Below are 21,370 nucleotides of genomic sequence, written 5' to 3' on the forward strand. Positions count from 1 at the left end.
TTTCACTTCCAGCAGCCCCAGTTTCATGCTGGAGGATCCCCTTATCCTCCCGTCCCCGCAAATGCATTGCTTGACAGAAATCAAACACATTTTTTACTGAATTTGTTTTAAAAAATGAGCCACGCTGCTGCCTCCACCTGTACCGTGGGATAGGGAATATCAGCAACCACAGCAGCAGCACGGGGACCCCAGCAGAGCCACCCCATCCTCACAGGGGAATGAGCCTCCCTTCGAGGAGGGTGTTTGGCCAGCTTTGGAGAAAACTGGGGACATCCTGGATTCCTAGAGCTGGGGGTGAGCCTGTGGGGGTCAAATGGGAGCATCCCGAATCCCTATGGATGGGGGTGAGCCTGTGGGGGGCAATGGGAGCATCCCGGGTCCCTGCGGATGGGGGTGGCCGTGTGGGGGGCAATGGGAGCATCCCGGGTCCCTGCGGATGGGGGTGGCCGTGTGGGGGGCAATGGGAGCATCCTGAGGGAGCCCCTCAATTGCCGTGTGGGGCAGCCTGGCAGGGGCGAGGCGGGGCAGCCCTCGGGAAAGGTTTGTGAAGAACCGCGTCCCTGTGCGGGGGCAGCCCCGCGGCCCGGCCCGGCCCCGCCGCGCACTCACCGGCCCCGGAGCGTCCCGCCCGTGCCGCCGCCCGCTCCAGGCTCCCGCCGGGGCCGGGCCGGGGCGGAGCCGAGCCGGGAGCGCCGAGCGCGGCCGGGCGGAGCCGCCGCCGCCCCCGCGGCAGGTGCGGGCACAGCATGGCCCGGGCCGAGCGGCTGCGGGTGAGCGGCGTGGACCCCGGCCCGGCCCGGCGGCGGCTGAGGGGAGCCCGGGGCGGGCGGGGGCAGAGGGACCGCGTGGGTCTGGGGAGTTCCGGCGGGACGGGGGGTCCCGGGGGGTGTCCCGGAGGGTGTAAGGGCTCCTGGGTGGTTATGGGCGTCCCTGGGGGAATGTGGGGGTCCCTGGGGGTGTGTGGGGGTCCCTGCGGTGGTTTGGGGCCACAGGGGACCCTGGCGGGGTGTGGGGGTGCCTCGGGAGCTGTGGGACCCTGGGGGTCCCTGGCAGGGTGTGGGGTCCCTGGCAGAGCGTGTGGGGCCGTGGGGGTGGTTCCCACGGGGAGCTGGGTTCTCTGGGGAGCCCCTGGGAGATGTGGGCCCACCCAAGGATGGGGATGGGGGCTCTGCGAGGGGCTCCTGGCAGGTGTGAGGCCCTGGTGGGGTGTGGGGCTGTTCAGGGGTCCCCCCTGGGGAAGGGGCTCTCTGTGGGGTGGTGCAGGGGGAGCGGGGAGGTGTGGGTGTGGGATGGCTGCCGGGGGGCTCGGGGCCCCGTCCAGGCCCGCATCCCTCACCCCGCTGCTCCGTGTCCCAGAACAAGCTCGTGGAGCGGTGCGAGCGGCTCCAGCTGCAGAGCGCGGCCATCGCCCGGCACGTGGACGAGGTGCTGCCTGCCAAGGACCAAGGCGTCCTGGTGAGTCCCTAGGGCTGGCCCAGCCTGCTCCCTGCTCGCCATTCCCAGCAGGGATGTTCAGCTGCCGGGGGGGGGGGAATCATCGGGATGCGGCTGTGGAAATGGAGTGCCAGGGTGTGCCTGCAATTCCTGCTTCATTTGCCTGAAAAATGTGCACAGTCAATGGTGTGAGTGTACAGCAATCAAACATCCCACTAGGATCAGTGCCTTAGAATTCCTGGGTTTATTTGTTTCTTGCTGTCACTGAGGATGGGGACGAAGGACAGTGATGGAATCACAGAATCCCAGACTGGTTTGGGTTGGAAGGAACCTTAAAGACCACCTAGGTTCCAACCCCCTACCATGGGCAGGGACACTTCCCACTGTCTCAGGTTGATCCAAGTTCTATCCAGCCTGGCCTTGGACACTTCCAGGGATGGGGCAGCCACAGCTTCTCTGGGCACCCTGTGCCAGGGCCTTCCCACCCTCGCAGGGAAAATTTCTTCCCAATATCCCATCTAACCCTGCCCTCAGGCAGTGGGAAGCCATTCCCTGTGTCCTGTCCCAGGCTCTTGTCCCAGGTGTCTCTCCAGCTCTTCTGGATTCCCTTTAAGCACTGGAAGGGGCTCTAAATTCTCCCTGGAACCTTTTCTTCAGGCTGAACATCCCCAGCTGTCTCAGCCTGTTCTCATGTTTCTCACCAACAGTGAATCTATGGAGATTTGCTGAGGGACAGGACTCTGATCCCTCGCAGGTTGTCACTTAGGTACCGGGGCTGGCTGAGGAGGCAGTGGGCAGATTTGGGACTGGTATCATGCCAATTGCTGTGGCCTGGGCTCAGTTAACAGAGCAGCACTAATGCCTGAGCCCATGGAGAGCCAGCCAGAAGCAGCTGGGGCTCTTCTTGGGGCTGGAGCAGGGCTGATGCTCCTGCTGTGTCCTTGCCGTGGCAGAGCGCGGCCAGCGCGGCGCGGGAGCTGGTGATCCAGAGGCTGCTCTTCGTGGGGAAGGCCTGTGAGAATGAGGAGCAGCGGCTGCTGGAGAGGGTGCACGCCGAGGAGGAGCGGGCACACCAGAGCATCCTCACCCAGCAGGTGCACTGGACAGAGGCTCTGCACAAGCTGGGTGCCCTCCGCACCTACCTGGTGGACATGATCACCAGCCTGGATGACCGGGGCCTGCTGGTGAGTACTGTGAGTCAGGGAGCCCAGAACTGACCAGACTTTTTGTTATGGGATTTACATGTGGTGTTCAGCAGCTGCTGTGCTGACAGCAGGGAGGTGGAGGTGGACAGGACGTACATTTGCAGGTCTGGCTCAGGGAACCTCCTTGACCTGGTCCTGATAAGCCCCTGTGGTTTCCTGGTGATTCCCAGAGCATCTGCTCTGCCCGATCCTGCTCTTGCTTGCAGTGAGGTCCAGAACCACCCAGGCTCAGGTCTCCAAGCTGTGGGCTTGTAGCTGCCTTTAGGCTGGACAGCCAGAACAGCTCTGGGTTGAGAGCTGCTCTTGCAAGTGTTGATTGTGCTATCCATTTTCTAGTATTGTGTGCAGTTTTAATCAAAACTGACCCTTGGAAGCACCTGCAGCTCTGCTGGAAAGTCCCCATGTGTTGCCTGGCTTAGCTCTGTTAGGGATATTTGCCGTGCAAAGCAGCCTGTGCTTCCCCTTGCTCAGTTCCTTCTCTGGTTATTGAATCATCTGGGTTCACCCAAGTGATTCCTCTCATTTTAGATGTGAGCAGGTCTGCCTTGCACCACCATGCTCAGCCTCTGCTTCCCACGTGTAACTTTGTGAGGAGGGGAACAGCAGCTCAGCTTGGAAAACAGACCCAATCCCATGGAAAGAGGGCAGATGTTCCTTTGATGGGAAAGGCAGTTTCTGTCTCAGTGTGCTGGGCGGTAGCTGCACCATAAAGAGGAGAGGCTGGAGAGCAGGATCCATCAGCTGCCTGTGGCAGAGAACAGCCACACCCTCAGTTTCTTCTTTTGGAGGGGAGTTCGGGGATCATGTGTTCTCCCCCTTGGACTGTTGGTGTTGCTACTTTTGCCTGTCTGGAATCGACACATGCCATGCCACAGGGAAGCTGAAGGCATGCAAAGTGCTCAAAGTGGATTTGAGCAGGGATCAGGTATTTTCTTATCACTTTGCTGTATCTTGAGAATGCCTCATGCCCGGCAGGTACAGAAACAAGTGGGACTGACCGTGAGGTCACCTGACTCTTGGCTTAGTCCCTCTGCAGCCTCCCTCCTTTGCTGAAAGCCCTGGGGTTGTTTTCTGGGAGCGCAGGCTGTTCCTGCAGCCTGTCCTTGTGGGGTGGGGCAGAGAGGGGACAGCAGACAGTGCCCCAGCCACATGTGCAATGTATTGCCTTCAGCCATTCCCACTCATTTTCTGAGTCGGGAAGTGCTGCAGCTGAAGAAAACGGATGTTGGATGCTCCCGCTGCTCCCCAGGGCTGGTGTCGGGGTGAGGGGTGGCTTCTCTGGGTCAGGAAGGGGGAACACTGCTCCCTGGGTCCCAGGTTTGCTGTGTTTGGGGTGTCATCTGTGGGGATTTCAGCTGTGATGACTCTTTCTCTCCTTGTCCCCAGCATGCAGAACAAGAGATCTTCGAGAGGTCAGTACCCAGCTGCTCCTGGTCCTTTCCCTGACCCTGCTCCAAGCTTTGCCTGCTCCTGCTCCACACCTGCATCCTCACAGCTCCTGTGCTGTGTGCTGTGACTCAGGCACCCCATGACACCTCTTTTGTCCCTCGTGCTGCTTTTGCTGTGGACAAGGACAGAGCGAAGAGATGCCGGCGTGGTCTCTTGTCTCTGCTCCATGTGCTGCGCTGCACCTGGAGATGCTCCATGTGCTTTGCCAGAGCAGCAGCCCTTGCTTATGGGAGAACTCCTCCAGCTCCTTAGAAAACCACAGGACTTGCTGGGGGATGGAGCAGGCCTGTGCCAGGCTGTTGGCAGGAGGTGGGATGCTCTCTGCTCCATGCTAGGGGTGGCTGGCACAGCATCTCCCCAGCTCTGCATGGGCAGGGAGAGCCAGGTGCAGGTGTCAGCGTCCCCAACAGCCCCACTGGTGACACCGGGCTGCCCTTCCTGAGGAGGCACCTTGGTGGCTCTGTTTTTATTTTATCTATTTAATTTTATTTAAGGAATTGATTTCTGTGGCTGCTGCAAGGGTGCTGGCCCTGGCTGCACCGTGCTGCCCAGAGGGTCTGTGGGGGTATTTGTGCCTGTGGAGAGTATGGAATGTGCCACAACACATCCCCAGCAGCCTGTGCCACAGCCTGTCCTTGGAACCATCAGTTCTGTGGGTGGTGCAGGCCACAGGAGCCAGCAAACCCCTGGGTGAAACTTGGTGTCCTGGCTTGCGCTGTGCTCAGACTGTGGGGCTCTGGCAATAGAGGGAAATCAGATTCTCTCCCTGTTCATTGTGCTCCCCTGGTACCCTGGTGGCTGCTCTCAGACACATTTATTTACCCTGTGTCTGCTGAGTGAGGAGCTGTTGACTCAGGCTGCTGGGATGTGTTTTACAACACTGCAGCCCTTTCACGAGGAACTGTGAGCAAAGCCAACTGAAAGTATCGCTCAGGGTGAGAGCTGGCCCAGACACCCCTGCTGTGGTTTCTCTGCAGCCAGAGCTCCTCTTTAACCTCTGCCATACCTCCTTGTGATCTTTATAAACACCTCCCAGCACAATAAATCATTGTATTTTGAAACAACTCTTGTTTCCCTTTGCTAGGACAGAGGTGGCGGAGGGAATCTTGGAGCCACAGGAGTCCCTGAAGTTAAACTTTAATCAGACCTGTGTTCAGAGTCCACTGCTGCATCGACTGTGGGCCTCTGCTGTGCTCTGCAGCCTCGCAGGTCAGTGTCTCGCTCACATCTCACGTGCTCCAGGGATTCCTGCACCCTCGCTCGTGTGGTGCCCAAAGAAACACCCTCGTGCTGTGTCAAAACTCCCTCATGCTGTGTCCTGCCCCTCTGCTCTCCCAGCCCCTGCTTGTTTCTTGGAGCCCTCCATTCAGGGAGGTGGCAGCAGCAGCTGTGGGAGGTTTAGGGAAAGCAACAGCTCCAAGCAGGCTGTGGCTCAGGGAAGAACTGGAGTTTGAAAAGACTGTGTGTGTTTTATCAGCTCTGTGGCTTTAATGTTGTGTGGTTTCTTTTGCTGTTTCCTGGGTCTCTTGGTGACAGCAGTGAAGCTGATGCTGCTGGGGGAGTCTCTGTCACACAAATCTCCGTTCACAACGTTTAGCATCGGGCTGCCGGGGACTTTGAGAGGGTGATTTCATCTGTGAGGTGTCTGTGAGACCCTGACCAGTGCAGGGAGCAGTGAGTAGATGGAGCAGCTTTCTGATCACAAGCTGAGGTTGTGGCTGTGCACGAGCTGGTGGTTCTAGAGGTGTTTGTGCTCTGGCTCAGCTCTTGCTGTACAGCTGAGGCTGCACTGGAGGCATTTGCCAGGCCCCTGACAGGCTCTGGGACCGGTTTACCTGGTTGGTGCTGGCTGTGTTAAGCAGGGAAAGACATTTTTCTTCTGGCTATGATGTGCTTGGATGGTTGGTTGTGAAATGTTTGCTTTTACTCTGGCTTTCAGTCTGTTGTTAGAGTATTTCAATTGTATTTTTTGTTTCTCAGAGATGGCAACATCCTTCATAATTTGCCTTGTGAACAATCCCTAGGGTGGTTTTCCCAAAGCTTCTGTACAAACTTCTGATTTCTGCTCATCTTGCTGTGACTCTGATGAGTTGTTTCCAGTTTTCCCTGTTTCCAGGCCTCCCTCCAAGGTCTGCACTTCAGGCTTTTACTGCTCTCATGGTTTCAAGTGTTAGCTTGAGAATCTGTGCCTGCCAAGCACTACCATCATATGTTTCTTCTACTGCAAACTCTGGTGTTGCTCTCCCTTTGTGATTCACTTCCCTCTTTGGAATCTGTGAGTGCTGGCAGTCATGGAAGGTATCCCTACAGGGGGTTGGGACTCAGTGAGCTTTAAGGTCCCTTCCAACCCAAATCACTCTGTGATTCTATGCCACCCCTGCAGTGGTGCACTGACAGTGTCACACAGAATCCCAGAGCTGTTCAGGTTGGGAAAGACCTCTAAGACCATCAAATCCAACCTGTGATCACCACCTTGTCACCCAGCCCAGAGCATTGACTGCCACACCCAGTCATGGCTTGGACACCTCCAGGGGTGGTTATTCCACCACCTCCCTGGGCAGCCCTTTCCAGTATTTACCAGCCCATTCAGTGAAGAAATTCTTCCTGAAAGAATCAGTTGAGCAGGTTCTCAATGTTCAGAGCCATGGAGTCAAGCAGGAAGCCTTTCCATAATTTTCTTTGTTGTGACACGGAGATTTTCAGGATTCCTCTCCCAACAGCATCCTTGTGAAATGTAATGACTTTAAGGCATTTGATTCTTGTGGTGGGTGTGCTGCTGCACTTACTACACAGGAATTTCATTCTGTTTGGGTTTTTTGAGCGTGTGGTTACATTTCACGTGTCCTTACTGCATGCTGAGGATGCCTGGTGTATCCTTGTGGATCTCTGCAGTCCACAGTCTGCCCTGGACCAAGCCTTAGAGATTTATTATTAACTGCAGAGTGGTCTGAGCTTTCCTTAAGACACAGGAACGTTAAGTGTCACTCTGTGGTCCTTCTCCCAAAGGCAGGTGAGCAGGTGGCTGTCTTATTTATTTGCTTGAAAACACAAAATTCCAAGCCTTGATGGCTCGTTCCCTAACCTCTCAAAAACTTGGAAAGCAGTAGCAAAAAGGCCTCCATTTCACTCTCAAAAATAAATACGATTCCTTTGATGCCTTCACTTGGCATCCAGGCTTCTGCATCACTTCTGTTTGGGGTTGGCAGTTTCTTCCTTACACCACGAGATGATGTAAATCTCCTGGCACCGTTTTGGGAGGGATCTCGGTTCATGGGAAGTTGGATTTTTAAAAGCAGTCAGGTGTGCTGCAGCTCACACAAATGTGCTCCCCAGACCTGTTAACCATGGGAATTTATTGTCCCAGTATCCGTCGTGTCCAAGGCCACCCCGATGGATGCAGGACACAGAAAATAGACTTGGGGGCAAGATGAATTCCTGGTGGAATCATTCATCAGGATTGTATGTTAAAATCCAGATTTAGTCATGACAAAATACTTGTGTGAGGGGCAAAATCTGCTGATCTGAACTACTCTGCTGTTCCTCTGCCAGCACTTCCCCTCCCTCAGATGCTCCCCTGGAGCTGCAATTCCACAGCAAAGCAGCGTGGGTGTCACCAGGGTGGTGTTTCCCTGCATGGACCACCAGAATGCAGCCCTAGGTTAGCTGTGTGTTGCACAAGAGGAGGTTTAGTGCCCTCCTTCTGCCAGAGGAAGATAAAGTCTGGTGCTGCTCTGTTTTCTATGAATTCAGAGCAGCATTTGGCTTCCTGGAAAGCCGCCCTGCACCGAGCAGAGCAGCGTGGGCAGCCCCAGAACCCTGTGGAGAGCTCAGGTTTGGCTGCTGTGTGGGGAAATAAATCATCAGATGAATGAGGCTGGCAGCTCCTGCTGAAGGAAATGCTGGCTTCAGCTCCTCTTTGGGCTCACTCTTGCTTGCAATAACTCCTATTTAACATCCACAGGTGCATGGCACTGACTTGCAAAGGGGTAATTCAGCCTCAGTTCCTCTGCCACAGAGCACCTGGGCAGGTGCAGCCTGAGGCAGCCCTGGAGTGTTGCTGCTGCTGCTGGGTGCTGTTTGCTGTTAGAGGGATGCTGACCTGGGTCCTGGAGCAGCTTGGGCTCTGGGATGACCCTGTTCAGGTCATCCTTTGGTTCTTTAAGGGCTCATCCTGCTGTGTGCTGGATGCTGAGCAGAGGGTGTTGGGCAATGGCTGGTGCTGGCGTGACAGGGTAGAGCTGCTGACAGGGCTGGGAGAGCCGCTGACTCACCCACTCTATCCTTGTTTTCATGGTGGTTTAAAACCTAAAATTAATAAAGTGAGGGTGGGAGAAGGCAGGGCAAGGAGGGGCACCTGCTGGCAGGAACTGGGTCTCCTTGGGAGCAGTTGAGTCCACTGGGCATCAGCTTCATCCCTGCTTCACAAATTTAGGGAGTGAGGGACACACTTGAGCAGTTCCACAGTCTGAGACACTGAGGGGTCTCAGGGGGAAGCGTGCAGCCAGGGCAGGGCACCATGATCTTAGAGGTCTTTCCAACCTTAACAATCCTAGGATTCCATGATTTTGAAGTGGTGCAGACCCACAGTGGGTGCAGTGTCCTCTGGCCAACCTTGTTCACCCTGGGCTGCTGCTGGCGGGGTTTGTGCAGCTGGGTCCCCCCTTCTTTCACAGCAAAGCCAAATCTGGGAACAGCCATGCCACCTCCCCCCACTGCTGTTCCCAGCGCATCAGGGTGGGTTAATCAACACCTGGGGCTTTGTAGCAGGAAAGAGATTTCCCTGCCCAGCCCTCTCCAGTCCTGTTTTTCCAGCTTTGCAGGTTTTCTGCATGCAGCCCTCCCATTGTCGCCAGGCTCTTGGCTCCCCTGGCTGGGGGAGGAGTAGCCAGGTCCTGCTCACCCACTGAGAGGGTGGGAAAGGACACGAATTGAGATTTGGATCTCTCCCAAAAATGGGGTGCACCAAACCTGCTGAGTTCTGTTTTGTGGGGAGTCACACCAGGGTCAGACAAAGAGGAGCAGGGCTTCTAGTGCAAGGTGGAGAGGTGTCTGGTGAATGTGGGCTTTGGTGTCTCTGCCTTGTTCTGGCCCTGGCTGAGAGGAGAAGCTGTGGCACCCAGCCTGAGTCCCCAGCACTGTCACCCTGGGGAGCAGATGGGGTCCTAGGAGCGATGTGTGAGGAGAGGGTGGTTGCACTTATGTTCCTGATGGCCATGACTACCTCAGGTGGTTCAGGTGGTGGCCACCGAGTCAGTGCTCACCACGTGGCTTCTCTTGCAGGCTCACAGGAGATTCACATTGATGAGAAAACCCTGAGCCCCCACCTCAGCCTGTCAGAAGACAAGAGAACCCTGACCTTCAGCCCCAAGAAAGCAAAGGTGGACTCGGACTGCCCTGAGCGGTTTGACCACTGGCCCAACGCTTTGGCCACTGCACCTTTCCACTCGGGGGTCTGTGCCTGGAAGGTCAGCGTGGAGCAGAGCTGTGCCTACAAGCTGGGGGTTTGCTACAGCTCCGTGCCCAGGAAGGGCTCTGCCAACGAAGGCCGCCTGGGCTTCAACGCTGCCTCCTGGGTGTTCTCGCGCTACGACAAAGAATTCCGGTTCCTGCACGCGGGGCAGCCGCAGCCCGTGGAGCTGATCAAGGCCCCAGCAGAGATCGGGGTCCTGCTGGACTTTGCAGGGGGAGAGCTGCTCTTCTACGACCCCGACTCCTGCGCCATCCTCTTCTCCCACCGCCAGGCCTTCCCGGAGCCCGTCTACCCCGTCTTTGCCGTGGCACACCAGAGCATCTCGCTCGCCCCGTGAGCGGCCGTGTGTGACTATGTGTGCTCTGCACAGTGCCCAGGGGAAAGGAGCCTGGGCAGGGCTGTGGGCTGTGTACAGGGGCCTTCAGACAACACCTGCCTTCACACCACACCTGTTCCTCGCGTGTTTTCCGCAGCTTTCTTCCCCTCCCGGAGCCTAAACCCTGTGCTGGGGTGAAGGGTCTGGGAATGCCTGGCTGGGCCAGCTGCTCTTAGGTGAATGGTTTAATTTCCGCCCCACTAAAGGCAGCTTTCCAGCCTGCTGGTGGGCTGGAGAAAGGGGAGAAATAGTAAGAGGTATATATGGAGAAATGGCAGGGAGGAGGCCTGTGGAAAGGAACATACCGTGCTCTACAACTCCCTGAAAAGAGGGTGGAGCCAGGTGGGGGTCACGCAACAGTGAAAGGACAAGAGGAAATGGCTTCAAGTTGTGCCAGGAGAGGTTTAGGTTGGATAGTGGAGAAAATGTCTTCACTGAAAGGGTGGCCAGGCATTGGCACAGGCTGCCCAGGGCAGTGATGGAGTCACCGTCCCTGGAGGGGTTTAAAAGGTGGTGTGGATGTTGCACTTGGGGACGTGGTTTAATGGTGGCCTAGGCAGTGTTGGGGGAACAGCTGGACTCCATTTTAAAGGTCTTTTCCAGCTGAAATGATTCTGTGATTCTCTGATTGGGACACAGCTGGAGGCACTTTGGGGGGAGCTACCCCACTGCAGAGCTGGTACAGTGCAGGAGGCTGCCCCTGTGGGGGAACCACGCTGGGACTGGGGCACTGCTGAGGGGCTGTGGCCCTGTCTGAGCAGAGGAACAAGCAAAGAGAAGCAGAAAGAAACCAAACCTGAGTGTCCCAAGGGAGTGGGGTTTGAATGTAACATGGTGCAAACACGGGGAGCTGATGGCAGCAGGCAGGGAGGAAGGAGAGGTGTTGGCCTGGAGTTGAGCCAAAGAACGGGGTTTAAAATGGCCATCTTTATTTCTCACTACCCAAATCAGTAAAGTTTGTTAATTGGCAATTCATTAAGTGAAACTGCCCAACTCCAGACTGTTTTGCCCATAGCAGGAGACCTGCAGGCACCTCCTGCCTGCCCACTGCTGTTGGGAAGGGGGAGATGTTGGTGAGGTGGCAAAGCTGGGATACACTGAGGGGTGCAGGGCCTGGGCAGGGGTGTCCTGGGTGCTCTGTGTGGGCAAACCTTGCCTGGGACAGGGCCAGCACTTGCACTGGGGGATGCTTGAGCCCGAGAAGGGATAAACCTCAGTATTTGCCTCTGTCTCCTGCCAGAATGAGACTCTGGAGTAACCCACTTGCAGCCCCATTAGGGGAAGACACCATTGCTGACCCCCTTCTGTGGTGTTCTTAGAGCCATGAAACACATCAGCAGCACTGCTGGGTGTCAGAAATGTTTTATTGCATGAACACTCCTGCTCCACAGGCAGCTCGGACCTGCTTGCCGCTCTTCCCTGCCCATCTGGCAGCAAGAAATCCCGTGTCAGGACAGTTCAGCACTCGGCAGCAGCACTGGACCCCTCCGAACCGCAGCTACCCCTTCTCGATACGAGCCAGGAGGTGGCTGAGCGTGGGCAGGACGTGCTCGGGAGGCAGCTCTGGCCCCTCGCCCTGCCCGGCCGCCCGCAGCAGGAAGCTGTGCATGCCCGCGGCCCGGGCTGCCCGGTAATCGCGGCTGTAGTCATCCCCGATGTGCGCCGCCTGCTCCGGGCGGACCCCGCCGAGCCGCAGCGCCTGCTCGAAGATCCTCCCGTCCGGCTTGGCGAAGCCCGCGGCCTCGGAGGTGAGCACGAACTCGAAGTGGTGCCGCAGGTCGCACTGCGAGAGGATGACTTCCAGCCGGTTGTCGAAGTTGGAGACGACTCCCATGCGGAAGCCGAGCTCGCGGCACCGGCTCAGGGTCTCGGCGGCGCCCGGCAGCACCTCCCAGTTGTGGGAGCCGCAGTAGTCGCGGTAGAGCTTTTCCGCCAGCTTCGTCAGCGCTGCCTCGTCCTGCACGCCCGAGAGCCTGAAGCTCTGTTTGATGACATCCAGCCACCACTGCCGGGAGCTGAGTCCCTGGCCGTGGCCGTAGTTGGGGAGGCGCCGGCTCTGGGCTCCGTACACCTCCCCGAAGGAGCGCGCCAGAGCCTCGGGCTGCGCCTGCAGCCCATGGGCCCGGGCCTCGGCCGCGTAGCTGTGGCCCACGGGCTGCCGCAGCCGCAGCAGCGTGTCCTTCACGTCCCAAGTCAGCAGGCGCAGCCTGAGCATGGCCTCAGCAACGCCGGGGACACGGCTGAGCCAGCTGCCCCCCGCCGTGCCAGTCACATCGGGGGGCTGCGGGCACGCCAGCCCTTTGTCCACCTCAGTCCAAGTGTCGGTGTCCCTCGGGGGGTGCGGGGGCTCAGGGCCCCTCTGGGATCAGCATGGAGACGCGGCAGGGAGGGCAAACCCTGCTCCGAGTCCCAGGGGCAAAGGCTGCCAGGCCGGGGCAGTGACACTCCCCACGCGGCTGCTGCAGACGGGGCGGGCGGGGGCGCCGGGGCTGGATCCGGGGTGGGGGTCCGGGGCACGGCCGGGGTATCTGGGGAGGGTGGCCGGAGCGGGAGCGCCGGTGGAACGTAGGTGCAGACTCGCGGTATCCCCGCGGGTCTCCCGGGGCCCGGAGGTGCGGGGCGGTCCCGGCGCTCACCGGGCCGAGCTCCCGGTGCGCGGGGGCTGCGGGCTGGGGGTACGCGCGGCGCCGGGGCCCACCTGCGCCGCTGCCCGGAAATGGCGCCGCTGCCTGGAAATGCCGCCCCTCCCGGAATTCCCGCCCCCCCGGGGAACCCTCCCATCCAGGAGGACCCTCCCATCCAGGAGGACCCTCCCATCCAGGAGGACCCTCCCATCCAGGAGGACCCGCCCCGGCCGCAATGGCGGCGCTCAGGGCCGGCCCGCCGCCTCCCGCAGCCAGCGCAGCAGCTGCGGTGTGAAGTAGGTGATGATGATGTCGGCCCCTGCGGAGAGATGAGACGCTGGAGCCAGCCCGGGGAGACACGGGGGGATAGAGGGGGAGCACGGGGGTCGCAGCCTCACCTGCGCGCCTGAAGGCCGTGATCGCCTCTTGCACCGCCACCTCCAGGCTGAAGGCGCCGGCCTGCGCCCCGTGCCACAGCATGGCGAACTCCCCCGAGACGTGGTACACGGCCAGCGGGTGCGTGGGGTGCTGCGGGAGCGGGTCAGCGGCGGGGACAGCAACCCCGCACCCCGCCGCGATGCTCCAGCGCCCGCCCCGGCACACAGAGCCCACAGCCCCTCCCCAGAGCCCTCCCTGCCAGCCGGGAGCTCACCCGAGCCTTGACGTCCCTCACGAGGTCCAGATAGAGCATCCCCGGCTTCACCATCAGCATGTCCGCACCCTCCCGCACGTCCCGGTCCTGCCATGGCAGCGCGGGGACAAGAACGGGTTGTTTTTCCGCAGCAGTGTGGAGCCGGTGGTTGTTTTCCCAGGAGGGATCACAGGAGGCTGTGAGCCCCTCATGGTGAAGAGGGCTGGTGCTCCCTCGCCACACACGTGGTGCCCGGGGAGAGCTGATGGCTGCGTGTCCCTGGACCTGACACCCCAAGCCACAGCAGGGCACAGGGACAGCAACCGCACAGCTCCCAGTGCCCAGTCCTCGGGCACACACTGGAACCAGCTCTGCCAGGCTGGAGGACCTTGTGTTTCTTTAACTCACGGAAGGGGAAGATCCTTGACCATTTACCTCCCACCCTCTTGCTCTCCCCAAGCCCTGCTGGGTGTGATCACCCAGCCCCAGTGAGGGTGTCCCACCCCACAGCCATAACCCCACACCCCACACTCACCACGGCGCGCATGGCCAGGCCCCGGGCGCCCGGGGGCAGCTGGTAACAGCGCCGGTCCCCAAAGGCGGGTTTGGACAGCGCCGCGTCCCTACACAGGAACAGAGGGCAGGGGGTGGGTGAGGAACCCCTGCCTCCCACCTCGTGCAGCTTCAGAAACACGAGGACAGGCCAGGACAAGCATCTGAGTCATTGAGCCAGAGAAAGGGGGCACTCCCGACCCGATTCAACACCCAGGGATTGCTCTGGGAGGTCCTACAGGCCCAGGCTGGCCCTGGGAGCTGTTTCAACACCCACTGCCCTCCCCATGCCCAGAGTCTGGGTAAAATTGTGTCAGACTCTTTTCCAAGGTTGGTTCCTCGGGGATACCCCACTGGGGTTAGGCTGTTCTTGGGACAAGGTCTAACAGCTGACTGCCCCTGTGGGGCAACACTGATTCCTGTGACTCCTGACCGCTCCTGAAAGCTGCAGGCAGCTCTCTCCCTGCCTGCCTTGCCACCAGCACCCCAGAGGAGCAGGTGAAGGGTGGGATGGAAGATCACCCTTCAGTGACCTTCCCGCCAGCCAGCCCCCTCCCCTTAGTGCTGAGAAACTGCATGATGCCGCTTTTGCATGGAGAGGATACAGAGCTGCTCTCTGTGATCCTGAGGTACATTTGTCTCCTTTTTGCATGGAGAAGTAGGAGAAGGGTGCTGCAAAGTGACCAGTGTGGCCCCAGGTATGGCCCAGGCTCTGGGCAAGCCCCTTTCCCAAGTAACTCCCTGGGAACACCCTCCCAGCCAGCCTGGCCCCAGCTGGGCACACCTGGCTGAGGGACAGACCCACCTGAAGGGGCCGTAAAAGCACGAGGCGAACTTGGCGCTGTAGCTCATCACTGAGACCTGCAGGGCAGACAGGGGCCGTGAGGGCTGGGAGAGCTCAGGGCAGCAGAGATTGCCTCCCACGGCTGCTTTAGCCTCCCCCTGCCAGAGGCCTGGCACCTCACCGTGCCTGGGCCCAGCCAAGGACATTCCCCTCCTGCGTGCGCTGGGGCAGGGAAGTGCCCGTGGCACCAAGGTGGGGTTTGCCCCTCCTGCCACTCGCCCTGCCCCACGGTGCTGCAGCCTCCCGTGGGTGTGGCTCCTGCCTGTGGCACACGCAGCTCCCTGGCTCACCTTGTTGCCCAGGTCGTTGGAGATCAGCGCCTGCTTCATGGCCGCGATGCGCCCGTCCATCATGTCCGAGGGGGCCACGATGTGGCAGCCTGCAGGGACGGACAGGACGGGGATGTTGGGAAGCACCCGAGGCTTTGGCGCTGCCAGAACAGCGCGAGGAGGGCAGGGGAGCACTCCTGGTTGGAGCCAGGCCCAGTTTGCTTTTGGGTCTGCCCAAAGCCAGAGAGGGGCAGCTCTGTGAGGGCCAAACTGGGGTGTCACTGCCCGGGGCTCCCCACCTGCTTTGGCGTAAGCCAGTGCCACCTCTGCCAGCCGCTGGCAGCTGAGCTCGTTCTGGATGGTGCCATCTTCACGCAGGATGCCTGGGAGACAAACCCGGGGTTACACAGGGGAGGGACAGCTGGTGCCTCAGTCGCCAGGGCTGTGTGGCTCTGGGGACAAGCTCAGAGCAGCAGTGGGCAACTCGATGTGTTAAGGGAGGTGGATGAGGACCAGGAGCCCTCCAGGGACTGGGCACAACATGTGGGTGCTCCATGGAAGGGAAGGCAGAGATGGGGGACACGGATGGGTGCTCAGACTCAGGTGGCCTGAGGGAGGGTCTGAACCAGCTGTGCCTCCCTCCCTGTGGTCAAAACCCAGGAGAGGTCACCCAAGCTCAACTACACCAGTACAGGGAAGCCAGGTCTTGGAGCAGGAGCTGGCCAGACCCTCAGCAGAAAATGACAAATCCCAGAGGCTCCCAGAAGCAGGAAAGGGCCCGGAGTGCAGCCCAGCCCCACAGTCCGTGCTCACCGCAGTGCCCATGCGAGGTGTAAGGGCACAGGCAGACATCGCAGGCAATCAGCAGCTCCGGGAAGGTGGAGCGGATCTTCCTGATGGCCTGGATGGCAGGAGTGCCCTCAGCATCAGCAGCAGAGCCTCTCTCATCCTGTGAGGACAGAAACATCTCAGCGTGCACAGCTGACACTTCCCACCGGCTGCTCTGTGGCCGCAGCTCTGCCCAGGAAGCACTTCCTGAACTGTGGGACCCTATAAGGCCAGATGGTGTGACCCCAGTGAGGGAAAAGGGCACTGGAGAAGCTGCCTCTGGGCAGCGAGGGCAGGTTTTAGGGTCACCTGCAGAGCTCTGGGGGCTTTCTAGGTGCCATTGCAATGTCCCATCCCCATCTGCTGTTCTATTCTAAGTGGGCTGTAAGCACAGCCAGAGACCCCAAACCGCTCCTGTTTGATCAGGAGACCCCTGCTGCCCAGCCCCACACTGCTCTGACAGCCCTGTGGCTACCCCAGCATCCCCACACACATGCACTGACCTTGTGGACCTTGCTGGGCACCCCAAAGATGAGCACACACTTGAGGCCGTCTTCGACGAGGGGCCGCAGCATCCCCTCCAGCTTGTTCACCCCATACCTGAGCAGGGCAAAAGAAAGCAGCTGCCAGGCACCCAGACCTGCTCCCTGGGGAGAGCTGGCCTGGGACTGGGATGCTGCTCTGGGAGCAATCCAGCAGCACCAGGCAGTGGCTGGAGGTACGGGGGGGTGTTGCCTGAACACTGGGAGGAACAATCTGAGGCCTTATCTGAGCTCCAGGAGTGCTGTCTGCCCGGCAGGGACACTGCTCTGGGAGGATGGGCATAGCCTGCCCTTGGATCCCTTACCTTGGTGTCCCTGTTGCAGACCCAGCCCCCTTTCCCATCAGAGCACCCCTGCCCAAAGCCCTGCTAATGTGGCAGCAGAAGCAGACAGGAGCTGCCAGCGCAGTGGGATCCAGTGCAGGAGCAGATCCCACATCCTTGCAGAGGTTTTCTGGCTGCTCCTGTTCACTTCCAGCCTCCCTGTGTGCCCAGCCCACACAGCCTGGGAGTGCTCTGGGACAGAGCCAGACCCTGGTGCTGTCCCTCCCTGTGCTGATACTTTTGCAGCATTCCCTGCATGATTCCCTCCACTCCCTCAGTGGATGAACATTCCCACTTTGCCTGATGCTGGGAGATCTCCAAAGCAGGAACCAGAGGGTTGGAAGCCTCGCCCATGGCTCATGCTCAGGGCATAAATCAACCCTCCTCACAGGGCACAGCAGCGACTGGGGGGCTGGATTCATACCTGGCTTGTCCAGGAAGGCTGGGAATTGGCTCCACGGCATCAGGGCTGTCACTGTGGGAGGTGGATGGGACAGACATGAGGACTCAGTGTGAGAAGGAAGGCCCTCTCCCACACGTGTGCACAGGGACTCTGAACCTCTCGAAGAGCTCAGGGGGCCGCAGGGATGGCCCCAGCCAGGCACCCTGAGCCAGGTCCATCCCTGCCCCGAGAGCTGGGGCTCACTCACGTGACAAAAATGGGGTAGATGAGGTTGGAGGCGTTGAAGGTGGTGGCCGTGCACTGCCAGGAGCGCAGTACAGGGTGGAAGTAGCCACTGTGGAGAACGGAGTCTGCCTGCATGGTGGGCTCTGCTGCCAGGGAAGGAGACTCTGAAACACCAGAACAAACCAGCAGGGTCCTGGTGAGCTGCTCACGTTGGCACACGTGAGGAGGGGGCTGGGATCCAGGCAGCCACTGCAGGACTGACCCCCTCCCATGCCAGGCCATGAGCTGAAGCCCAGGCAGCTCCACCCCACCTACCCCGGGCACCCTGGGGTGCTGCAGGACCCCCAGCAGCAGTCACAGCACGGCCCTTCCCATTAACAGGGATGTCAGTGACTCCTCCCCACAAGCCCCCCCAGTTCTGTGTATGAAACCCCCATTTCCAGCCACTGACAACCTCCCCCAGCAGAATCACGTCCACCCCCCACAGGCTCCTTTCCCTGAGCCCCACGAGGGTCATTCTTCATCCATTTTGCTTTTCCTTAGTGCTGAGAAACCGTATGATGCAGCTTTTGCATGGAGAGGATACAGAGCTGCTCTGTGTGATCCTGAAGGTCCCTTCCAACGCAAACCATTCCGTGATTCCGTGTAGCACAACACATTTATGGCTGCAGTGTGAAGGTGCAGTTACAAAGAGTAGGGGCACTGCAGGAGAGGGGCAAGGGATCATCCTGAGGGCTCTAAAGCTACCACACAACTTTCACAGTTACACAGCTCCAGTGGCCACTTGCTGCTGGATAAAGAAAACTGTGGAGTTGGGCAAAACTGATTTCAGAGATAACAAAACTTACACACAAATCAATCATTATCACTATGTCATGGCTGAAACGTCTTCTGTAGCAATGTTTTCTTCTCTAGCAGACCTAGTAGTAATTCTGTGATTCACCATTAAGAATTCCATTTCCATGAGGGCTCAGTTCCCACCACCATGCTGCTGGTGGATGCGATGGAAGGGGCTGTGGGAAGGGAGCTCTCCTGGGACGAGGTGTTTGGCTGCAGTGCAGAGGAGCAGCTGTGCAGAGCAGCTCCAATGACTTCTGCTGGCTGCTCACACGGGGCCACATCCCCTGAACACCCCGTGCAGAGGAGCTGGGGTGCCCTGGGAGACAAAGCCAAGTTCCTGCTGGAGAACATGGATTTTTGGGAACTGGAGCCTGAGGGAGGTGGGCAGGAGCAGAGCTGAGACAGGGTTCTGGAAGAGCAGGCGGATTCCTGTGAGTATCCTTGGCAGGGCAGGGCTTCCCTGGGGAGGGAATCCCAGGAGGGATTCCCCAGGCAATAAACCTCGATGACCCCCAGCCTGCATCCAATTCTCCCCAGAGAGCAGAGTGGGATCAGAGTCTCTCTGGAGGCACAGCTCACAGCACAAAATCCAGGGGACAAAGTTTTACGCCAGCACCCACGACACCAGCCAGTAACAGAGCTGGGCAGGAGATGGCTCAGTGCTTCTGGAAAACCTTTAATATGAGGTGTTTCACCTATTTTATACACTCAAGACCCTTAAGATGTTCTAATATGGAGCCAAACTCTGTCAGAGCACCCCAGAGCACAGGACACTTGGAACAAAGGGGAATTGTATTCAGTCCAGGGCTGGAACAGAGCCTCTCATACCCCAAAGAATCACTTCTGCTTGAGGATGGGGAAAGGCCCCTCTTGGTTAGAGGCTTACATGTATAAAAACCCTGAATAAAAACATCAGGTGGTGCTCGTGGGGGATGCAGAGCAGCTGACGGGCATGCTGGCAGCGTCATGGCGTCCCTTGGCAAGTAATTTTTAGCCCTTGGAAAGCTGCCGCCCCAGTCTTTACTCCAGGGAAGGGGACAGCCCTCGGGTGAACCGGAGCTGGCAGCTCCAGCAGGCGCCTGGCTCCAGGCAGGGCTCCAGGCAATGGCAAACAAAGGGCTCAGTGAACAAAACCCATCTCGAGAATCCAAAAAATGCTTTAAACAGTTAATCCCACCAGAGGCACCTGCCTGTATGGGACAGATAGAGGCCACAGCTCCAGAAACTGCTCGCTGGAGCGAGGAGGGGCCGGGACCGGGTGGGATTGCAGTGTGGAGATAAGAGCGGGACCGGGTGGGTCCCAGGCTGCTGGGGCAGGTCCTCCTTCCCAGCCCCACGTCCAGGACAAGCTGCTGCCCACGCAGGGCACCGGGGTGGCACAGCCGGGGACATCGGGGAAGGAGCGCAGGGACGCGGAGCGAGGGCTGCGGGAGTGTGCAATGGGGACATTGCGCCGCTGCGCCCCGGGCTGGGGCTGCTCCCCGCGACATCCCGCAGGGCTCCCGGCAGAGCAAATTAACCTTTCTTCAACATCCAAGGCCCAAACCGGTCTTTGTAAAGCTCTTCGCTCCGTGCGCTCCAGAGGAGTTCAAGGAGAGCTCGGCAGCAGAGCGGCTTCACCTTTGCTCCTTCTCACCGGGACCAGCCCAGAGCCGCAGCAGCCGAAGCCGCAGCTGCGCCCAGCCCGTGCCCGCGGCAGTGCCCGGCTGCCTCGCTGCTCTCGGGGGACGCGCAGCGACTTCCCAGCGGGAGAACCCGGCACACGCCGGGCCTCGGCACCGGCACCAACCGGACAATTTTCGGGGACGGGCTGGAGCCAGATGCGACGCTGCTCCGGCTCCTGACAGCCCCCCACGAGCTGGGAGTGTTTGTTCCCTCTCGTCTCATCTCGGCAGCAAGCTGTGTCCCAGCATTTCGGGACACACAAGCCCACGTGGCCCCAGCCTTCGCCGCACAACCATTTAGCTAAATCCCACGGATATTTAAGATCCCAAAATCCCTGCTGGGAACGGACTGGGGTGTTCTAGGAAAGTGGAGCTCCCTAGGCAGACAGCGGAGCTGTGGGTTAATTAACAGCCAGTAACGAAGGCCAAGCAGGGTTAATTAAGAACTACCAAACTGTTAGGGCAGGTTTCCTGTTCCACGATGGAAACGGGGATGCTCAGGGGTCTGGAATTACACCCCAGGACAAGCGTGAGTTCAGGACCGACGCCAGCTCGCAGCATCACACGTTGCTCGGTGCTTCCCCCGCCGTTGCCACGGTTACCGAGCAAAAACCGAGCAAAAACCGAACAAAACTGAGCAAAACCTGGGTTGTCCTTGCTGCGTTACCCGGGGCTGCCCTTCCTGCCTGCACCCAAGCGCGGCCGGGGGCCCGTCCCTGGAGTCATTCCCCGGCAGTCTTGCAAGGGAGCGGGGTCGGGGACCGGAGGAGGGGCAGACACCCCGGCCCCGGCTCCGGTGCCCGCTCCCAGTCCCATTCCCAGCCCCATTCCCGGTCCGGTTCCCGGTCCCGGCACTCACCGATCGCCGCGTCCGCTCCGGCCGTGCGACAGTGCCCGCGCTATTTGCATAACCGCGCCCCCTAATCAGCATAGCCCCGCCCCCGCGGAGGGGCTGGCGGGAAGGCTCGCGCGGGGCAGCGCGGGAAAGGCGGCGCGGGGGGACGGGGCGATGGCGGAGCGGGGCTGCGGGGACGGGGCTGCGGGGATGGGGCTGCGGGGGCGGGGAGCGCGGCTTCGGGGTGCTGCGGGGCGGGAGGCAGGCTTCCGGTGCGGGGGGCCAAGCAATCCAGTTTTGGGGTGCTGTAGGGGCACCTGGAGCCAGGTTTGGCGGTGCTGCAGGGAGACTCAGCCAGGTTTTTGGGGTTCTGGGGGGCATGGAGCAGCGTTTTGGGGTGCTGGGGTTTCATGCAGTCCAGTTCTAGGGTGCTGTGGGAGGAGCTGGAGCAGGGCACTGGGGTGCTGTGAGGGTTTGGTTTAAGGAGCACGGCTGAGAGGCTCTGGCGGTGTGGAGCAGGGTTTTGCGGTGCTGCAGAGGGACCTGGAGCTGGGCTTTGGGGTGCTGGGGGTCTTCCAGGCCTAGGGAAGCCCAGACCCCTGCCTTGGTCTCTCAGAGCAGGGGACATGGCCAAGATGAGGTTTAGTGCAGGACGTTCTGCAGCTCCCACACCAAAGCATCATTCCCTGACTCACTCCAGCGCAGAAACCCTGGATCCAGATCCTGGGTCTTCCCCCCCAGCCTAGAGCCTGTCCCTGGAGCGAGGGTGAGCTGAAGGCTCCTTCCCCCAGCAAACATCAGCACTCCAACCTCACTTCTGAGACCTGGAAATCCCCTCCTTCTTCACAGTCTCCAC

The 21,370-nt window shown here is 59.5% G+C and overlaps 3 protein-coding genes across 3 annotated transcripts; 1 reads left to right on the forward strand and 2 right to left on the reverse strand.

Moving 5' to 3' along the window:
* Positions 1 to 746: 746 nt before the first annotated feature.
* BSPRY (B-box and SPRY domain containing) lies at positions 747 to 9,895 on the forward strand (the record flags this gene model as incomplete). The annotated part of the gene is made up of 6 exons (XM_082295494.1): positions 747 to 770; positions 1,357 to 1,455; positions 2,388 to 2,618; positions 4,026 to 4,051; positions 5,173 to 5,297; positions 9,369 to 9,895. The coding sequence occupies 6 exons, from the start codon at positions 747 to 749 to the stop codon at positions 9,893 to 9,895; spliced, it is 1,032 nt and encodes a 343-aa protein (XP_082151620.1).
* A 1,385-nt stretch (positions 9,896 to 11,280) lies between these two features.
* Positions 11,281 to 12,157, reverse strand: HDHD3 (haloacid dehalogenase like hydrolase domain containing 3). The gene has a single exon (XM_082295043.1). It carries the CDS (start codon positions 12,147 to 12,149, stop codon positions 11,433 to 11,435), a length of 717 nt encoding a protein of 238 aa, XP_082151169.1. The 5' UTR covers positions 12,150 to 12,157; the 3' UTR covers positions 11,281 to 11,432.
* Positions 12,158 to 12,751: 594 nt separating this feature from the next.
* On the reverse strand, positions 12,752 to 20,593 carry ALAD (aminolevulinate dehydratase). The gene is made up of 12 exons (XM_082295041.1): positions 20,539 to 20,593; positions 17,198 to 17,339; positions 16,972 to 17,022; positions 16,186 to 16,282; positions 15,668 to 15,803; positions 15,154 to 15,237; positions 14,876 to 14,964; positions 14,547 to 14,602; positions 13,725 to 13,812; positions 13,211 to 13,297; positions 12,957 to 13,086; positions 12,752 to 12,877 (listed from the first exon to the last, which is right to left on the reverse strand). The coding sequence occupies exons 2-12, from the start codon at positions 17,308 to 17,310 to the stop codon at positions 12,804 to 12,806; spliced, it is 1,005 nt and encodes a 334-aa protein (XP_082151167.1). The 5' UTR covers positions 17,311 to 17,339; positions 20,539 to 20,593; the 3' UTR covers positions 12,752 to 12,803.
* Positions 20,594 to 21,370: the final 777 nt, after the last annotated feature.

The sequence above is a fragment of the Coloeus monedula genome (genome assembly GCF_965178545.1).
Source record: "Coloeus monedula genome assembly, chromosome: 21".
Lineage (NCBI taxonomy): Eukaryota > Metazoa > Chordata > Aves > Passeriformes > Corvidae > Coloeus > Coloeus monedula.